General features: G+C 42.7%; 1 protein-coding gene across 4 annotated transcripts in view; it reads right to left on the bottom strand.

Annotated features, from left to right (window-relative positions):
• Window positions 1-21267, bottom strand: part of LOC148009506 (lipase class 3 family protein) — a 125003-nt gene that overhangs the window by 31665 nt on the left and 72071 nt on the right. For all 4 annotated transcript variants that reach the window (XM_087672369.1, XM_087672370.1, XM_087672371.1 and 1 more), the window contains one exon: window positions 4049-4170. In XM_087672369.1, the coding sequence (XP_087528495.1) occupies window positions 4049-4170 (122 nt within the window). The remainder of the gene's footprint in view (window positions 1-4048; window positions 4171-21267) is intronic.

Genomic DNA, 21267 nt, shown 5'->3' with positions numbered 1-21267 from the left:
CAAGGATTTACCTTAAAGTCCTAAAGGACTTTGATTTAGCAACTTTCTACAAGTGCATAAGTTATCTTCGAGCTATCGCGGTCCTTTCTAGATTACAAGAAGATAAGTAGAGTGCAAGTCCTATGAGCTTGATTCACCTTTGGAAATTCGAGTTCACTAGGTGTTCCACGTAAGTCATTTGAAAGAACAACTAAGGCAAGGTGAAATAACGGTTCCAATCAAGGAAATCTTCTAGCTCAAGGATACTACTCATTATGTTTCACATGAATCTAAATCGCTTCTTTGCCACAAGACTAAAAGATCCCATTGGACTATTTATTTCAAGTATTTGGTCAAGTGAAAAAACCACCTCGAGACGAAGTCTACTTGGGAGTCAGTATGTTCATTGAAGAGTTATTTCGTCTACCCAAAAATCAACATAGTTGTCCCTTGAAGATACAAATAGCAAGTGTATGGTATTTGTCTCTACTAGCTCTTTGGAGAAGTGGAGTTGGATCCCCACATACTTGGTTCTGGGAGAAATAAGGTTACCATCAGTGATTTTTTTTTTCAAAGCCTCTCTTTGAGAATTGATCATTATTTGGCAATTAAGATCCTCAACTTGAGAGGTACCTTGGTCCTTATCACATGTTGCTAAACTTTTGTATGGATATTTATGGATGTCTATATTTTTTCTCTATAGATATAGCCATTTTAAGCATCAAAACTCCATTTCTATGCCAGAATTTTCAATATTAGGTGATTAGGATGATTTTGGGGACTCAAAAATGAGCTTATTTTTCACCTGATTTGTTGGAGGACACGTATTTTTAGCCTAAAAAGTGAAAATTCGCCTAAAAGTAAAACATTGGTTACCATCTAGTGCAATGGACTTTGGTTGTCAATGTGGATGATGGTGGGAGAGTCCATGGGAATCTACATTTGCATTGGGAACCTGTGAAGATAAATGGCCTCGATGGTACATCAAACAAAGCTTTGTACTTTGCCTCGGTTGTAGAGGCAGCCACAATCTCATCCTTCCTGTTAATCCAATCAAACAAACTAGAACCAAAAGAGAAGACATATCCACCATGCGACCAACTAGTATCTAGATCACCATCCCAAGTTGAATCCTTGAAACTTTGAAATGTTAGCATGTGACTCCAATGCAAATCTAGTATCTAGATCACCATCCCAAGTTGAATCCTTGAAACCTTGAAATGTTAGCATGTGACTCCAATGCAAATCTAGTATCTAGATCACCATCCCAAGTTGAATCATTGAAACCTTGAAATGTCAGCCCATGACTCCAATGTAAACCAAATTGGTAAGACCAAAAAGATATATTGGAATCCCCATATTGCAACTCCAATGAGAAGTCCTAGATTCATAAATATAATATGAAAGAATAGCACTAGAGTAGGCAAGGCCTAATCTAGAGTTGGAAAGCCATATTAATTTCTTGACTAACTATTTGTACTCATGCTCCTCACTATGCAACCCATCCACATCCTTTGTTATTTTGAGAGTTGGATCCACTAGGGTCACTACTAGAGTAGCCTCAGCCAAATCCCAATGTCTAAGCCACATAGACTTCTTCCTCCAAAATACTATTCATGAAGGTGCTCTTCATATCCATTTGATGGATAGGCCAGCCATGATGAGTAGCACAATCTTGGAAGACGGTCCCTAGGAAGGCATTGTGAAGACAACCGCTCCACAATGGGCTCAGAAGCGACAAGGGCACCAGGCTTTGCACATATAAGAGAGAGAGAGAGTTGGCTCACATATATGCAATAGAATTTGTAAGAAATCCCTTACATCAAAAACCATATCTCTTTGAACCAAGGCCTTGTTTGCCCGAGGATTGAACAAATGATAGGCCTTGGCTCTCGGATTGTGGCTGATCTTCTTCCTTTTTGCATGCACATAGTCCGTTTAGGCAACTTCTCTATCATTGATGAAATAACGTTGTGAGACCTGACACCAAGCTTTGGATGATTCCATACAAACTCTTCCCATTGTTTGGGTGAAATATCATGAGTTGGGGGGAGTCCCGGATTGAAGTGAAAACTTGCTCTTCTTTCCTCTTTCGCAACACTTAAGTACAAAATGAATAGAGATTACTCACAATTTCCTCATTAGTGGCGGGTCTTCTAAATGTAACTTTGGGAATGATTACAATTACATAGGAGTGAACCTGACTCTTACCGAATATTTACAATAGAAAGGATGTCTTTCAACCATAAGTAATAAATTGGGAACAGTACAAGAGGACCTTATGGATAAGCAATACCTAAATTAACACATTGATCTCTCTTGGAATTTAACATGATCCAAAAAAAACAAAAAAGATTCTGACATCCTTTAGTCCTCCAACTTGTCTTCAGCAGTCTTTTCCTTTGTGAGGGTTGACATGATTATATACATCCCTTTAAAAAACAGCTCAAAAAGACCCTTTGATTTGGGCATAGGTTTAGGAATATGCATTTTTAAGCAGATAAAAGAAAAGTTCACTTTACCAATTCTTATACCTCCAAATTGGGATGGGCCTTTTTTCATCAGCATCAATGTTGAAAAGAATGCTACTGGAGCTGAGTAGTCTACATAGATCAAAAGCTTTGATATGGGTGAGAGTTTTGCTTGCTTACCATCTAGAGTGTGCGTATATGCACGACAATCAAAGACGCACAGGTGGGAAAGAGAATGCTATTGGCCAAGGAAAGCATCCAATTGGGAGTTATGAGGGACCGCCATAGTCTGATGCAGGAGGATATGGAATGGGCGCTGTCACATGCAGGCACTAGGCGGAGCATACCATCACGGAGCCCTTGTGACCGGCCTTCTGGCGTCGCCTATGGGATAGCTGGAGGCCGAGGAAGGTGTTGTATTTCTTATGGCTAGTGGCACATGGAGGCTTGGCGGTGGGAAGTTGGCTTGCCTAGATGCAAAAGGAGGGAGGTTGTAAGCGCTGCACATAGCAGCCTCTGGAAAACCCAAAGCACTGCCTGTGGTCATGTGAGGAGGCGCAACTCGTGTGGAGAGGAGCATGCCGCATTCTTTGCCGTATAGCACTCATCCTTGGATGTATCTCATGGGGAGCTTTCTGTTAGCAGGTAGCCAGCCAGGGCCGTCACCTTCTATATGAGGCCGGGATGCAGGACACGATATTCATTATTGAGGCAGGGTCGTGTGTAGTGGTCAATTTGGAGGCTCTACCCATCCGCCAGGTACTGGAGCCCACAACAGACCGCTCGGAGGTATGGGAGATCATACACGTTGTTCAAGCAGAAAATAGAAACCAAACCACACAACACTGCAGCTGCCATCAAGAAATCCATAATATTTGTTAGGCCAACCCAATCTCATCCATCTGGTCCTAACCCACTGTTAAAAAGGGCTGCATTATCAGTCATAGTTTATGTGCTTCTACTCCCCACCACCCCCCCCCCCCCCCCCCCCCCCCGCCCCGTTTAGAGTTTTTTTCTAGCCCCCCCTGTTTTCTAAGATCTTTCAGGAGATCAGGACCAGGGAGTTAGGTAGGAGTTTTGAGGTCAGATTCGCAGCTGCTATTATCAGAGCCTGGAGATCTGTACTACCAGAGCTTCACCATAATTCTCCTCTTCCACGTCTAAGCCAAATTCCTAAACTAGCAACAAACCTTGGAAAACAGAAATCAACTAATGCTGCTAAGGCCATGATTTTCAATCTTAAGATGTTCTTGTCATTTGCTAAGGTTTCACTGATGTCTCGATACTAGATAGTCCTAATCTAGATCATAACAGGTAGCATATGATTCCATAAGCTTTCTATCTGCACTCTTACATAACCCACACCACCAAACAAAGTACCCTTAGAATCTTCCATATGTAACCCATTGCCAATTTGTTGAAGAGAACAACTGAAGACCAATCTTCAAAACAGTAAGATCTTGGAAAATGGAAACAAATTAAATGTGCTGAACCCATAATTTTCCATCCTACAATGTCTGAACCAAATTCTAAACCAGCAACAAACCTTGAAAAACAGAAACAAATTAATGCTTCTGAGGCTTGATTTTTTATCTTACCATCAGAAACATTGTCAAGTTGTGTGGCAAGCTCCCGCGCTGCTTCAATAATGCCTTCATGGCCGTAATGTGGTTGCAACGACACCAGTTGGTGCTTAAGTTCTGCTGTCATATGCTTACTCCTGCCAAATACATCATGTAAAGATTGAGATGCTTTCTCTCTCATAAAACTTAAGCACCAGTTGGTGCTTGAATTCTGCTGTCGTATGCTTACTCCTGCCAAATATATCATGTAAAAATTGAGACACGCTCTCTCTCATAAAACTTTTTAGTACAGTGGGAAAACCCCCAAGAACCTTAAAACTGACAAATAATTAAAGCTACTTAAGATCAAAAGAGATCAGTGTTGTCAATTCGATGGCATACAATTAGTACTATCTGATGTAAGTACAATACTAATTGGCCTAAAAAATCTTGGGCATACACACAATGTTAGGTCTGATGCAAAATAATTATACACATATATTTAAGGCCTATACTTAACATTGAGACTTAAAACAATACACTTCAAACATTCAGAATGTTTTCTTCAAACATTTTCAGAACTAAAACCATGCTGGAAAAACTCTGATTTACAGCAGTATCTCAGTCCTCATTTCAGCCCCGAAATCCCTATGCATCCTCCTCCAAATCAGCCGCACATTGTCTTCATGCATTTGTCAACTGTTTCTTCTACGAATAATGACCTTTCTGTTAAGCTAAACAAGAAGCATTTCTCATTAAACCTTAATTAGCTCACTTAAACAGCCCCAACCTCAAACTTTAATGCTACAAACAGTTTCTCTGTCCCATAAGCAAACTCTCCCAGTGTGGTTGGTTCCTCATCTATAAATGGATAGCGTGCTTAGCCATTTAGCATCCCATTCATTTCAGCCATCAGCCCTCTTCACCGTGCAGCTGCCAAAACTCCTTCAACTGCTGCCACATCTGCCCCAACCCCTACTGACTAGTCTACAGTTGTTGCCCAGCCTCATGAAGTCTCCCTATTGCTGCATTTGCAGCCTGCCTGCTGGCATCAGCTCCTGCACCATCATTCCTACCTGTCCAGCCTCTGTTTTCTGCCTTTGCAGCCAGGCAGCAGGCTGCTGCACCCTCAACTTGATCCAGACAGACTCCAGGACACTTTTCAACACCAGCTTTGCTCTTCCAGCTGCCACTCTGATCAGCCTGAGTGCTGGTACAGCTGCGTTTTGATTCAGATCTGCTCATACCTCTGCCAGCCTAACACACACTGCTACAAGCTGTGTTCTCCTGCCTACCCTCGGGCTCTGTCTTTAGTGGACATCATACTCTGACCACTACCTCAGCCCACTCCCACAACGGTCATTACCAGTTGGATAGCTTTGCCTTTGAGCATCTTGTACACATATTCACTCATTTACAGCACTCCCTACAATGCCTTTTTGGGCTTCTCCATCACATGGAGCCCTTGAAGAGACATTATGGTCTCAATGAGGTCCTAAGAAAATGCGTCATTTTTTCCTCCACCTTCTTTACTAGATGTAGGTTGATTGACAAATGAGGAGTTCAGAGAATTCATGCATATCATATATCCTAACTATACTCCTGTTTCTCTAGATCGCAAGCATCAGTTATTGTTCGATGGTGAGGATGGCCACCTTTCCAATCAAGGACTACTGCATTCACAATGACTGGCGACCTATCTTCTTCATCACAAGCAAGGCCGGTGTTAGGTTTGTATAACCCCCTTCAGTCATATGAAACAAAACCCTTCTCTATTTCTATTTCTGGTGTATAGGATTGGGATCACAACCCATTTGATTATGTTAACTTTCATAGAGTAGGCTCTCGAATCAGATGTGTGTCCACAAGTATATCTGAAACTATATCTTTTGTTTCATTTGAGCATGGAGTTGGTGTTAATCATTCCCAATTTCTTCCCATCCCTCCCCCTTCTGTTTCTAAGCCAACACATCAGCTGCCCCTGCCCCATTTTGCATCCTGACTGCAGTACACCACATCGCCAGCCCATCCCAAGTGCAATTTGCCACATCAGCAGCCCATTTCAGCTGCAGCCACCTCCTTCTTCATCGCTTTCTCCTTCTCCTGCTCCATCGTTTTGTACTCCTCCATCTCGATTCCCTTTCTACTCCTCTTTCTACTCTTTCTTCTCCATCTTTTTTAACTCCTCCTCCATCTCTTTCTCCTCTTCCTCTTTTTGATCCTTATCCACACTCTTTTCATGACTTCCTCACAAGGATCTTCATGGCTCCTCACAAGGATTTTGCCTGAGATGTTTGGGAGGATACCTTGTCCATCCACTGCTATGGAACATCTGGAATGAAAATCATGGTTTGTAAGTTTTATGGAGACAGCTTGTGAGGTAGTTCCACTCAGATGAGAGCGCATTTCACATGAACCATAAGCAAAGGTGGACATGGTTGCAAGAGAGTACCTGAGGGTATTTTCTTAGCACATGGAGGTACACAAGAAAAGTTGACCGAAGTGCACTCACACTTAAGAAGGCCATTAACCTCACAAGAAATTGAAAAAGACTAGGAAGAGGCAAAGAGGAATCATTTGACTCTAGGTGAAGACTAAAGTCGAGCTAGACGGAACAATAAGGAAGATGCTCCGAGGGCTTCCAATGTGCCAACAAGTACTGACGTATCATGACCATCGGATGGTGCGGTGGGAATAGCTTCACCAGAAGATTCCATTGTGATTGATCATGAGGCAATAGGTATACATGTTGGCACCAGTTCTTCTCTTGCATGAGAGGATACTTCTCTTGTTGGTGAGGGCACATCTCTACTCACTATCCCCTCACAAGGCTTTGCAAGCCAATCAAGAAAGAGGGGTAAGAGGGCAACCAAAGCACCTTGCAAGAATGCTTCGCTCCAAGGCTTAAGCAAGTGGCTCAATTGGCTCAACATAGGTTCTTCTATCAATGCAACCTTGCATTTGACATTGCTCAAGCACCGTCTTATATCAAGTTCTATAATGCATTGGTTGCCGCAGTTGCAACAAGAGCTACTGGCTTACATCCAATTAGCTCAGAGTCACTAAGGACCATTCACTTGAATGCTCAAGTGACTTGCATTTAAAATGAGTTGACTAGATTAAAGTCATGTTGGCATCGATATGGTTGTGGCATTGTGTCTCATGATAGGGTAAGTGGTAAATTATACTTAATGCTTTCTTCTAATAATTTACATGCTATTTAATATATTTTTAATTAACTCTACAAAATTCATAAATAGAAGTTACTCATGGAAAATTTTTATTCTTAATACCATACAGACGCCGACACGTGATTAATATATTGGTCTCATGTTGTGCCGATACCACATTGTTACATGTGGTAGATGCTTCAACCCCTAGCTTGCTATGTAGTATGCTGTAAACAAAGACGCAAATGAAGCATGAGAGGCAAGCCAAGTAGATCTTCTAGGATCCTCTGGTGTGGGATCTGGTGGAATAATCCTCAAATCCCACATGGTCTACTAGTATCAATGAGGTAACAAGTCTCGAGGACGGACCTAGGGACTAAAGAATCTGCAGGAAGGTCAGACAGTAGATCCAGCTCAAAAGAAACTATCTCCAATGGTGTATACACAGAAACTAGCTCAGAGTTCGATGCAAAAGATTGCACAATATCCATCACATAAAAAACATCTCTCTATACGATCCCCTTGTTTACCTAAGGATCAAACAAATGAAAGGCTTTCGCCTCAGAGGAATACCTGATAAAAAAAAAGGAGATTAGCTACAAGAGTGAGCTTTCCTATCTTATCATCAGGAGTATGCAACATGCGTATATGCACGAAACCTGAAGACTCTAAAGTGTGACACTACAAGTCAAGAGCTAAAGAATGCCAAGTATGGGGTTACGTAAGAGACCACCGCAATCACGCATCCGTTGAGGATGTATACCGAAGTGTTACTAGCCCCAATCTAAAGAATACCAAGTATGGGGTCATCTGAGAGACCATCACAATTAGGCATCGCTTAACGATGTATGCCGAAGTGTTAATAGCCTACAAATAGAATAGTGCATGTGAAGAAATCCCCTAACACAAAAACATATGAAAGCGTACGACAAAGCACAAACTCAATAGAACACACTTAGGGTAACTCAGAGACAATGAATACAATGTAAATTTGATTGAATGACAATGCTCCTGCAGCAAATAAACCATGCAGGGAATAAAAATTGTACCCCAAACTCTCATGTCTCAAGGATCGAGGGCCGAGGCAGAGGTGATGAGTGCATGTGTGCCGTACTCCTAACAGATCCTGAAACGCAATGAGGTAATCTCCAAGATGTCAGACAGTAGCAAATGCAACAGCAGACAGTGATGCCAAATTAGTATCAAATAGACAAGAAAGTGTGGAAACAAACAAACACAGCCTCCAAGAGATGGACAACATGCAGAAGATCACCAAGATGAGCCAAGCGCAAGGAAAATTCTAGGCAACAATAGATGACAACAAAATGCAGCTTGTAGGAGCAAGTCATACCAGCTGGAATGACCCAGGTGCAGCAAACATGGTCAGAAAGGGATTGCCAGCTGTAAACGCAGCCTTTGAAGGGCTCGCAACAGCAGCAAACAACAAGGTAAGTGGACTGCACAATGGAGGCTAGAAACAGCCACCGGATGCATAGAGACATCGTTGGTCAGCCTCGACTGAGATGTCCTCTGCAAATGGGGTATGGGCAGCAAAGCTAGAGGACCTAGAACCTGAAAAAACAAGATTAGGCTGAATGGAGAGCAGCCTACCTATTTATAGAAAGTTTTGGGACCTCATACCGTGCACTCTTTTAAACTCTCTCGAACCGTGGATCATTTTAGGCTTTTCATTGATTAAGCATTTGTGGGGTTGTTCAAGAGGCTAATTCATTATGTAATGCTTATTTTAGCTGAACTAAGTATAGCAGGCCTAGAAACTAAGCTAGAAAGAAAGGCCAACCCAATTTTTTGTGTGTTTTTGTGTTTGTTTTTGGTTTTACCGCAAGGCATCCCACCCAAAGCAGCCAAGGCATTGGACAAAAGGTGCACGGTGGCTGCCTAGTGGCCTACCAAGACTACAAAGGTGATGGTTATCTTACCAAGGGAGTCCAAGTGATCACCCTAGAGAGACCAGGACATCAGACGAAGGGTGCACATGGACTACCCTATGGCCTACCAAGTCCTGCAAAGGCACATGGAATCACAATAAGCTTTTTTTTTTTTTTGGATTTAACAGAGTGGTTGTTTCAAAAATTGGGAGTGGCGGTCAATTAAGTAACAGATGGGAGACAAGTGGTCAAACCCAAAGGCTTTCACAAAAAAAGCAAGCTATCCCCACCACTACTGGGTGTCAATGAGGAAGAAATACACTAAGGGTGTGTGAAGCAAATATAGTGAGTATATGGCGAAGCAAAAAAGTGTGCAAAAAGCAAGCTAGCAAAGCTAAGCAAGCAAGGGAGACTACCATGTCCAATGCCACAAATATGGTGTATCCAGAGCATAGCTATGCAAAATAGCCCGAAACAGGACTTACAAAGGAGCGAAACACTGAAACGGAGTCAAAATCTCCTCAAACGTGTTTCTTGGACCAAAATATTTCGTAATTCCAAAACGGCGCCACGTTTTCGGGACATAAAAAGTCTCCATGGAATAGGATGTAATACTTATGGTCAAAAATTGAAAGTTTTGCCCTTTTAAGAAAACATAATTTATTTTAGGCCACAAAGTTGTCATTTTCAGTGTAGATCAAGCGAAATCGCATCAACCATTTTAACCACAACCTTTACAAGCAAAAAGGGACCCATATAATGAAAGAAGCTAAGAGGAGAGAGAAGAAGAGCTGAGGAGAGAGAAAGAGAACAAGAAGAAGAAGAAAGAAGACTAGAAGAGAGAGAAAGAGGGAAGGGAGGAGAGAAGGAAGGAGGAAGCCATGGAAGGTAGAGAGGAAGGTGAAGAGTATGATCTTGATAATAACTGGTTGCCCTAATCTGGGGCTCTTACACCTTAAATACCCCGATCAGTGTGAGGGGTGTCTAAACCCTAGTCGGTGTGTATCCCGCTTGTTAAAATCCATCCCCACTCGAAAGGCTTTTGCCCTAAAAAACAAGGAGAAATAGAGGGGAGTGATGGGTAGGCCAAGGGAGGGTTGCAGAGTACTACTCAGAGCCCTTTGACAATGAAGATTAGGTGTGGAGAGACTAGGGACAGCATGCAGTTCGAGACCGGTCTGCTGAAGTAAACTAGTCATAACTTTTGATAGGCTGCTCCAAATAGGGCTTACTATATGTCGAAATGGAGCTTATGATGAGTACTTTCAGCCTATGTAGAATGCACATGCATGTGATTTGAGTAAGTACAAAACTATTCTAAAACAGTGTGCAGTCTGCGGGCAGAGGGTGGGCAATTTGGGGCATGACCAGTTAGTCTTCCAGCCGTTGGGGTTCACAGAGGTAGGGAAATTCATTGAGGATGTTTGCTGGGCGCCAAGAGGCTTCTTCCAAGGTTAGGCCTTGCCATTTAATGAGGTATTCTTTGATGGATCGGGATCGTAAGTGCTTATCTCGCTGCCCAATGATTGCTTCAGGGACATATTGAGTTATGCCCTCTTCATCTATGGGGGGAAGTTCTTCCACATAGTCCACTGAGGAGTCTACAAAGGGTTTCAGCTGGCTTACATGAAACATATTGTGGATTTTGGTGGTAGGGGGAAGTTCTAAGCGGTAGGCCAAGTCACCAACTCTCTTTAGGATCCGGTATGGGCCATAGAAGCGATGGGCTAGCTTGTTACTGCTGCTCTCTTTGAGAGTTGAGTAGCGGGACTTAGGCACTTTCAAAAGGACCAATTCCCCCTCTTGGAATTCCAAATTCCTTTGTTTTTCATCAGCATACAGTTTCATGTGTGTTTGGGCCTTTTGAAGATTCATTTTACATTGCTGAAGCAAAGCTTGCATGCGATCCAATTCAGCTTGACTCTGAAGGTTGATCTTATCAGTTAACAAGACTGTGGGAAGGGGAACCTATACCCGTATAAGGCCTCAAAAGGGGAAACTCCAGTACTAGAGTGTGTGGAGTTATTATATGTAAACTCAGCCAAGTGAAGCCACGTATCCCAACTGTGCTGTACATCATGGCAAAAGTGCCTCAAATATGTCTCAAGCCATTTGTTCACTCTCTCCGTTTGGCCATCGGTCTGAGGGTGGTACGTAGTGGACGAAGCAAGCTTGGTCCCCATGGAGATAAAAACTGTCTGCTAGAAGTTGCTCATAAACTTTGCATCCCGATCATGTACTATGACTTGTGGTAAACCATGCAGCTTGAAGACATTTTCTATTAACTGAGTGGCCACCTGAGAGGCAGTATATTGGATCTTAGTGGGGATAAAGTGGGCAGCTTTGGTGAGGCGATCAACTACCACATAGATATTGTTCCACCCTTTCTTAGTCACAGGAAGGCCAATGATAAAGTCCATCGTGATGTGACTCCATTTCCCTTTAGGGATAGGGAGAGGCTACAAGAGGCCAGCGGGCCTGAGTGTACTATCCTTGTTCTATTGGCATGAAACACATTTGGTCACAAAGTCCTTGACGTCCCTCCATAAGCCTTTCCAATGAAAGCTCTTGGCAATCCTGTCATATATTTTAAAAACACCCAAGTGACCAGCAGTGGGGCAAGAATGCATTTCTTCCATGATCTTTTGTGTGAAGGGGAAAGTGTGCGGAATGACAATCTTGCCATGGGACCAAATAAGGCCATGCTTGAGCTGATATTGGGAGTTTTCAGCCATAACCCCATGCTGTAATTTCTGAAATGTGTGGCTGAAATGATTATCTAACAAGTAAGCCTCTTGGAGCTGAAAACACCCAAGTGACCGGCAGTGGGGCAAGAATACATTTCTTCCATGATCTTATGCATGAAGGGGAAAGTGTGCGGGATGACAATCTTGCCATGGGACCAAATAAGGCCATGCTTGAGCTGATATTGGGAGTTTTCAGCCATAACCCCATGCTGTAATTTCTGAAATGTGTGGATGAAATGATCATCTAACAAGTAAGCCTCTTGGAGCTCTTCAACCCAATCACTGTGCAATTCTGAGATAGAGGACACTCTGCATGCCCACATTCAAGAGAGAGACTCGGCCACAATATTATCCTTGCCCCACGTGTGTGAAATGTCAAAGTCATAGTTCTATAAGGTTGCCACCCATCGCCTTTGCTTAGGAGTCAAAGTAGATTGAGTCAAGAAGTATTGGAGGACTCGGTGATCGCTTTTGACTTGGAAGCGGCTACCATACAAATAGTGGTGCCATTGTGGTAAGGTCAACATTGCTATACATAGAGTTATGTATATTACGAGCCATACCTGAATACATTGGGCCTTGCACACCACGCATTGGTTGTTGCATACCATATTGAGTTGTGCCGTATATCCCCGTATACAGTCCCTGACCTAGCATAGCATGGAAACTAGTGCCACCACTAAAGTAACCTGGCTGCCACATAATTGCATGCATGTCCTATTGTCCAAAAAAACATTGGATTGGTACTTCTAAGGTAACCTTGCATATGCATCAATTACCCCATTGGTATCATTTGCTTATGCTCACTACCCACATTTCATGCTACTACATTGGCTCTTCCTTTGGTGCATTAATTCCCTCTTCTTGCCTTTGCTACCCTCCTTTAAAAGGTTCAAAAAGCGCATGAACTGAGGTTCACTTGCCAATTGCATAAACATTTCAGCTGCTGTCCTCAGCTAATCTTTAAAGTGGTCATCAACTTTCTCTTCCTCTTGCTGATCATCAACTTCTAAAGGCCTAGAAGGACCCACATTTTGGTCTAAACCAACATCATCAGCTTGTTATCCATGCTACGTGCCTTGTCTAAGATCAGGCATTGCATTTTCTCCAACACTCTGTGTGAATTTTCACATTGAGAGGCATCATTTCTGCTTGATCCATCTCACTATCTGAAGACATTATTGTCATAATGCTCAGATGAATACAATTTCCGCACTAGAGCAAAGCTTCTGACTTTCAATCAAGTGCCTCAAACCCACCAATTCAAGGGAATTGATGGTATCTCAATGATGGAACCATGAAATAATTGCCATATGCATCACATGTGCTGAACAACCTTGCATATTTGATTAATAACTTAATCAAATGTTATCAACAAGATTAAGGCTTTTCAAAATTTCACGTCTCGGTGACACTTGCATCAAATCCCTCCTAGGCTAGAGATATGGCTTGCTTGCCATTCCTTTATGGTTCCATCTTACTTGGAGAATTGCTCTTCTACTAGTATGGAGGCTTCCCCTCCCAAGGTACCTACAGGTTTGAGCATTGTCTCTCACATCAGCCTCCCTTCCCTATGTACTCACCCTTTGCTTTGAAGGCTTCTTGGACAAGTGAACAATTTGCCCCATGAGGGAGACTACCCAAGTGACCACCTGTAGTACATACCTCTTCACTCCTTTAACTTGCAATTGACATCATTATGGATAGTTGAGTAGATATTATCTATTTTGTGATTTGTGAGCCAACCATCCCTTTATTTACACCCAGAAGGACAATTACTTCATTAAAAAAAAAAAAGGAGTTCAAAGCACCCATGCAATGGAAGAGAAGGCTGTTTGGGACTGTGAGAGACTCATTCACTGGATCCACATTGTGTGGTGGAGAGAGAGAGAGAGAGAGAGAGAGAGAGAGAGAGAGAGAGAGAAGGTGCTGCTGGTCAGAATTTGGAGCAAAGAACAGCCATTTGATGCAGGCAACTGCGATGTGAGCCTTCTAGAAGGCAGGGATAGCACGTTGGAGCTTCCCGAGTGGTGGCGACAACATTCGTGGGCTGGCAACTGCATCATTTGGACTCCAAGCAATAGGCAATTGCATTAAGTGCAAATCAGGGCAAGCAACAAGCAGTTTTAAAGGCTTTCAAACATGGAAACTCCGAATTTTCTCTCCCCTCAATATTATCTCACTTTCTCCAATCCATTCTCTAGCTATCTCAGTCATTAGAAGAGTTTCTCAACCAGATTTGGTGGACAGCAGTGAGATTTCTGCTGTAAACCCTAATTCTCAACTGAAATTAGGGCTTAGCAACCACCTTGAAAACCATGCTAGCAATTAGAGACATCATACACTGAAATCAATAGTTGGAATTTAAGGAATTGCCAGGTATTTCAGATGCCATCCCATCCCAATTGATTTGGGGCAACATTTGGCTACTTAGGGGTTCAATTTGTACAAATCCTGGGTGAGGATGGAAGGGGCGAATTGCCTAAAAGACTTGCTGATCGGTTGTGACAGCAAGGGGCTTTTGGATCAGCAGAGGAAATCAAGAAATTTCGGTTGTACTCCATCCAATAGCAATAGAAATTAAAGAAATACTGCAAGGGGTGCTAGTTTTGGGGCCAAAAGGGTGTCCAATGTCCGAGAATGTTATGGTAAAGTGTGCATTTCAATTTATATTCATTTGTTAATTGTTGTAATTAAGTGCTTGATCAGGTTTTACCACCCTCTCAGAGAAGGAAGCTTGGTTTCATGGTTCCGTTGCCGAGACACCACTCAATCCTTTGACTTAGTGGGCCCAAGGCACCTGATTGTAAGTCAAAAGCTTTGTGCTAGTGCTGAATTTGTGCTCAACTGAGAAATTAGAGCAAGATGTCATCATACAATGAGATGGAATGAAGCAGTGATGATGCCTCTAAGTATGGACATTCACATGGGGAAGAAGAAAATGCAATGCATGATCTTGGACAAGGCTCATATGATGGACAGCAAGCTGAAAATGTTGTTGTTGGGAAAGATGCAAGGCCTTCAAGGCAAAATGATGCTGATGACCAACAAGGGAAAGAGGAATTTGATTATCAGTTCAATAATCGGATGTGGACAGCAGCAAATCTCTTAGCTCAATTGGCAAAGGATTCTCAGTTTGTTCGATTTTTGAATGCTCCTGCGAAGAAGAGCAAGGGCAACAAGAAGAGGTCATCTTCTATACCTTTAGGACAACAAGGTGCGCCGATGATAGTGCCAAAGCCTTCACTTGATGCTCCCAAAGAAGCCAATGACGAAAAATAGTTGGTACCTACGAGCCAAGGTATGCAAATGCAAGGTCATCATGGAAATGCCAATCCAATGTACCTTGGACAGTCGGGCATACATACAATGATGGGGCAGCCAAGATACTTTGGTGGTAGCACGATTTTTCATGCAATGGTTGGACAATAACTACATACGAGTATATATGGTACAACTCTCTACAGTATGTAGTAGCCAATGCATGGTATAGAAGACCCAATGTATTCAGGTATGGCTAGTATTATGCAAAACCCTACATATGGTAGCATTGGTTTGATGCCTGGGGCACAAACTGGCATGTTTGGTAATGCATCTGCACCCCTAAATGCTTATGGGGCTCAAGGAATGAGTGTTGGTCATGGTCTTGGTCATGATATAAATATAGCAAATGCACCCTTTTTGCAACAGCCAATGTATGACAACTTGACTCCCAAAGAAACAATAAGAAACTCATTCAACAATTTGATGCAACCTATTCAAGGGGAAACTTCATTGAATCCTCCAAGATTCGGAAAGCAATCACTTTCTTGAAGGGGAGTGCTTTGTAGTGGTGGTTCACGCTCTTAATGCAAGGAAGAACACCATCAACATGGATACAATTCAAACAAATGTTTGCATCGAATTAGTTGACAAGTTCTTTTGAGATGAACATCATGACAACTTAAAATAAGCTAGATGCCAAGGAATGCAAGAATTTGGAACAATATAACAAGAAGTTTTGGGATGCATTGCTGGCCATCACTTCTTACCGTCCAATTCCTCTTCATGAGCAAGTCGAAAAGTATGTATGTGGGCTACCTAAAGTAATCTAAGATTTTTGCATAAAATCCAACATCTCTAGCATGTCTCAACTCATAGAGAATGTTGCTACAACCGATGCTTTGCTACATGAGAAGGATTCGGGCTTCCAATAAAGTGGGTAGAAACCGAATAAGTTGTGAAAGGTTGACAAAAGGGGCAGATCTGAAAATCTGCTTGAAAAGAGGCCAAAACAGCAAAGAAATGGCTGGAAAGCACTTGCACAATGTAGGGAATTAATGGCTGCAAATAAATGCTTTATTGGTGAATATGAGGATGTTGAGCTAATAATGTAAGCATTACATGCTGAATTAGCCACTTAAACAGCCCCAAAAATGCTTAATTAATTAAACCCTAAATTGGTGCGTGGTTCAAGAGAGTTTTAAAACGGTGCACGGTAGGAGGTCCCCAAACTTTCTATAAATAAGCATGCTGCCCTCCATTCAGTCCAATCTCGTTTTGTAGGTTTCAAAACCTGTATCTCTACTACCCAAACCACATTCACAAAGGACATCGCGGTCAAAACTTCCCCAAACCACATTCACAAAGGACATCGCGGTCAAAACTTCCCCTTGTTGTCTACTACCATTTGGCACCTGATTCCAACATTCGTCTCCACCTAGCTATCGCCGTCATCAAGAGTGTTGAGAAATCAGTTCTTCAATTTACACACTTCATTTAGGTTTTTGCACTGACAACCCCAAAAAGGGCTAGTGTCCACATTTTGGTTGCTTTTCAGTGGGCACCCACATAGTGTTGCGCCACCCTAGAAAACTTCTGCCTATAAATAGGCAATCACTTCATTCATTCTTCACCACCACCAACACCACTTCCCTCATTCTTCACCCCTCTTCCTCCGTCACTCCCACACTCTTCCCTCTTCACTCCACTGCTGCCCATACCCCTACTAGAGGACATCATAGTTCATGGTCACCCTTTTGCTTCTCGTTCAAGCGCCCTATTTCTTGATTATCAAGCCTGCGTTTGGAGGCTTCCCCCATCTTGGCAATAGATTTCTCTAGCTTCGCGTCAGTTTCTTCAACACAGGCGTTGGTCTTCTCTATTGGGTATTTCACTCACGCCTCACTTACGCCTACGCTCACATAGGAGTGTCGATGATCACTAGGACATTGGGACACTTTTTACTCTCAGTAGGAGAGGTTTTTTCCCCCAGATTTACGGTATTATTTCGTATGTGCTTATGACACACACTTACGGACACTTATCATGTTCGGGTGTGAACACCCCCTACAACCCTAAGGTTTAAGGGTTGTACCTTGTACTTTTCAACTTACACTCTTTCAGTCTATTGCATTAGGTATCGTGCTTCACTCTCATACTGTCTACTGATTTCTCTGGTGCTGAGCTTTGATCTTGCCTTCATCTCACATTTGGTATCAGAGCATTGGCTCTATTCAGCTCAGGTTCTCGCTCCACTCAACCTTTGGAAGCTTCTCGCTCAATTCAACTCCAAGTTCCACAACAGCAGCCACCAGTATGTGCAAGTCGTCCTGCTCCCAGCAGACTGCCTCCTATCCGCCCCTGTGTTGTGCCACCTGCCAAACGTCACGCCTGTCAGTCGCGTCCTCTCTGCGCCACCCGCCAAACGTCATGCCTGTCAGTTGCGTCCTATGCCTAAAGCCAACAGTGCCTACAGCCGCCTATGCCCTCCCACAGGTCCCTGACACGCTGCTCCCCACCCGTCTAACCCGTCGATTACGCCGTGACATACCAACTACGCTGCTCGTCAGTACTCTGTGCAGCTCTGCTAGCTGCAACGTTAGCTCTACCAGCTGCGAAGCCCCTACAACCTCATCCTCAACGCCACCACACGTCTGTACTCAGCACATGTGCTTGCCTGTACTCAAATACTCGCCAGTTCGCCAAGCTGTGCCGCCTGCACTTCTACCTTGTGCCTGTGACTACCAGATTGAGTAATCGACTGGTTTCACATTGTTTTTTTTTTAATTTTAATTCCAAAATTCACTTCTGAACAAGGGGGATTCTACCCAAGCAAGTACAAAATTCAGGACACATGTCAGAGACACATTGGATGCAAATTTCTCGGTACATTCATCAAAATTTTTGGGGCTTTTATGTTTTTTTCGAACATTGGCACATGTACTACAATTACAGTCATTGATAGATTGTTTTGAATGAATCTGGGGCAAGAAATTTTGGGAATTTTGCTGATACAGTGTTGTTGAACACTGATTGCACCTTGGATTGCGTGCATTAAAGATAGTTTTGACAAAGTGCACCTCTGTGTACTAATTGCAGAAAGTTATTTCCTACAGTTTCTAGAAATTCTCAGATTTCCAGTTTGGTCCTGCTTCAACGTTGCTCTTTTGCCTCTTTTGGTAATTGTTTATCATGGCAAATCAGGGAGGAGATGTCTTCACCTATGTAACCAAGGAGGATAGATTGGATGGAAATAACTATTCACTTTGGTCCTTCATGATGAATAATGTACTTGTGGCAAAAAATCTTTGGGATTATATTAGTGGAGAAGAAGCTAGACTTGGAGTTGTGGCTCCAGCTACTCCTCCTCCAGGAGGACTGCACAACGTGCACCTCAGCCTGCTCCACTTCAGCCACTTCCACAAAGATCTGCAGCTCAAAAAGCATGGGATACACGGGATGCACAGGCTTTGTTGTTGATTGCATTGGCAATTCAGCGGTCAATCATCCCCCACATTCGTTCAGTAACTTCTTCACGAGAAGTCAGGCTAACTTTAGAGCAAATGTTTGTAGGCAAGAATAAGACTCGCATCTCTTTCTTAAAGAAAGAGCTAGAGACTTTGAAAATGGATAAGGGTGATTCTATTCAGGATTACTTGAACAAAATTCAGGACTTGCATGAGCAACTCATGAATGTTGATGAGTACTATTCAGATGCACAGATGATATCTACCACTTTGAACTCATTACCTCATTTGTACTTGGCTTTTCATATGGCCTTAAACCTCACCATGAGGATTGCTGCACAGCCAATCACTTTTCTTCAGTTAGTCAGTTTGCTTCTAGAGGAGGAGCAAACAAGAAGAAATAGTGGTGTGGATGCCATAGCCTCTGAGCAGGCTTTTATGGCTAGACAAAAAGGCAAAGGCAGCCAAGTAAAGAATGCTCCGCAGAGTTCTGGGACTTCTGGTACATCACAGGCAAGTAAAAAACAAGGGGGCACGCAAGCCAAAAAGGGAAAATGCCATTATTGCAAGAAGCCAGGCCACTACATCACTGAGTGCAGAAAGCGCATCACTAAGGAGAAGAAGGAGTCAGGAATGTTTGTTTTTTATGCTCCTTCCACTGCTACTGAGTCCGCATGTTTTGTTGCAGACAGGGACTATTGCTTTTACACATGCAGACACTTGGTTTTTTGACAGTGGTGCTTCTAGACATATTACATATCGCAGAGATTTATTTGCTTCTGTGGGTGCATCTCCAGTTGGCAAGTCTTTACAGTGTGCCAACAATACATCATCCCTTGTTAGAGGTATTGGGGAGATTGTGCTCACAGCCATTGATAGCTCTATTCTCCGCCTACAGGATGCTTTGTTTAAGCCAGGCATAAAGAAGAATTTGCTCTCTATTTCCTCTTTGACACATTGTGGATTGCAAGTTACTCTTGATGATGATAGATGTATGGTAAGAGACAAAGAACACATGGCTTTGGTCTTGACAAGCAATTTATGTCATGGGTTATACGAGTTGGATGCTCTTTCAGTTGATCGACAACGTACTTGGCATCCACTCTTACTCCTGCTATGATACAAACAGAGTTATGGCATGCTAGGATGGGGCATGTGAACTTTGGCAGCTTGATGCTCTTACAGCATACACAGACGCTAGATGGATTACCTCTACTGGAGAGACCTCCTGAGCACTTGTGCGAAGGATGTATTTTGGGAAAAATACATCGTTTTTCGTTTCCATGTGATGTTGCTTTTAGAGCAACAACGAGGTTGCAGTTAGTGCATTCAGATGTATGTAGACCTATGCAGACAAAGTCATTGGAAGGATGTTACTATTTTGTGACTTTTATTGATGACTTTACTCGTTGGATCTACTCTTTGGTCAAAAAGTCAAAAGTGTATGATGCATTTTTGGCTTTTATTACACTTGTTGAAAACCAGTCTGGTTGTAGAATTAAGACTCTCTGTTCGGACCAAGGGGGGGAATACATGTCCTCTATGCTGATTTCTTTTTTGAAGCAGAAGGGCATTGTCCATCAATACACTACTACTTATACTCCACAGCAGAATGCTGAAGGCAAAGAGCTTGCCACATAGTTTTTGGATAGAAGCCGTCATGTGTGCTTGCCATGTTCTGAATAGATGCCCCACCAAAGCTTTGAAGAAAATTACACCTTTTGAGGCTTGGAACAGCTGAAAGCCTTCTGTTGGACACTTTCGTACGTTTGGGTGTCATGCACATATGCACACATTCCACAAGTACTTAGAAAAAAGTTGGATAACAAGGCTGTCAAATGCATTTTTGTGGGATATAGCAGTGAGAGCAAAGGCTACAGACTCTATGATCTTGTCTCTAAAAAGGTGTTTATCAGTAGGGATGTACTATTTGATGAATAATCCGAATTGTCCGTGGCTGGTTTAGACACATATCAAGCTGCCCGTGATGTATTTGAAGGGCTGCTATCCATTACATTTGGTGATTCAGCAGGAGTTTCAGCAAGTGAACTCAATGTTCAGCCAGCTGCTCCTTTGGAAAATGCAAAAAATCAATCATTGGCTGATCTGAATATTCAGCAAAGTGCTGAAACTGAAATTCAGCAAGAGCTTATGCACAGTCAAGAGGCAAGAAGACTATGAAAGATAGTCATCTGGATGCACCCATGGCTGGTCGTACTAGAAGGCAAGCTCGTATGCATGATACTGCACATACCATGGAGTTCGTTATGGCAACAAGCACCCTTGATGATGAGGAGCCTGAATGTTTTGAGGATGCACAACAGAGTGTGCATTGGATGGCAATGATGCAAGCTAAATTGGATTCTATCACTAAGAATCAAACATGGGATTTGGTGTCTTTGCCCTTTGGGAAGAAAGCCATTGGATTGGATGGCAGTGATGCAAGCTAAATTGGATTCTATCACTAAGAATCAAACATGGGATTTGGTGTCTTTGCCCTTTGGGAAGAAAGCCATTGGAACAAAATAGGTCTACAACCTGAAATGGAATGCAAATGGATCCATTGACAAATATAAGGCAAGGCTTGTAGCTAAAGGCTATGCACATAAGAAAGGCATTGACTATGAGGAGACATTCGCTCCTAATTCCCGCATGATGACTATCAGGTCTATGGTTGCTTTGGCTGCTCATTATGGATGGACTGTGCATCAGTTGGATATT

This window comes from Lygodium microphyllum, chromosome 30, assembly GCF_053477565.2.
Source record: "Lygodium microphyllum isolate KBCC chromosome 30, Lygodium_microphyllum_v1.1.10, whole genome shotgun sequence".
Lineage (NCBI taxonomy): Eukaryota > Viridiplantae > Streptophyta > Polypodiopsida > Schizaeales > Lygodiaceae > Lygodium > Lygodium microphyllum.
The sequence above is the reverse complement of the archived record's forward strand: the minus strand, read 5'-3'. Positions and strand labels throughout refer to the sequence as shown.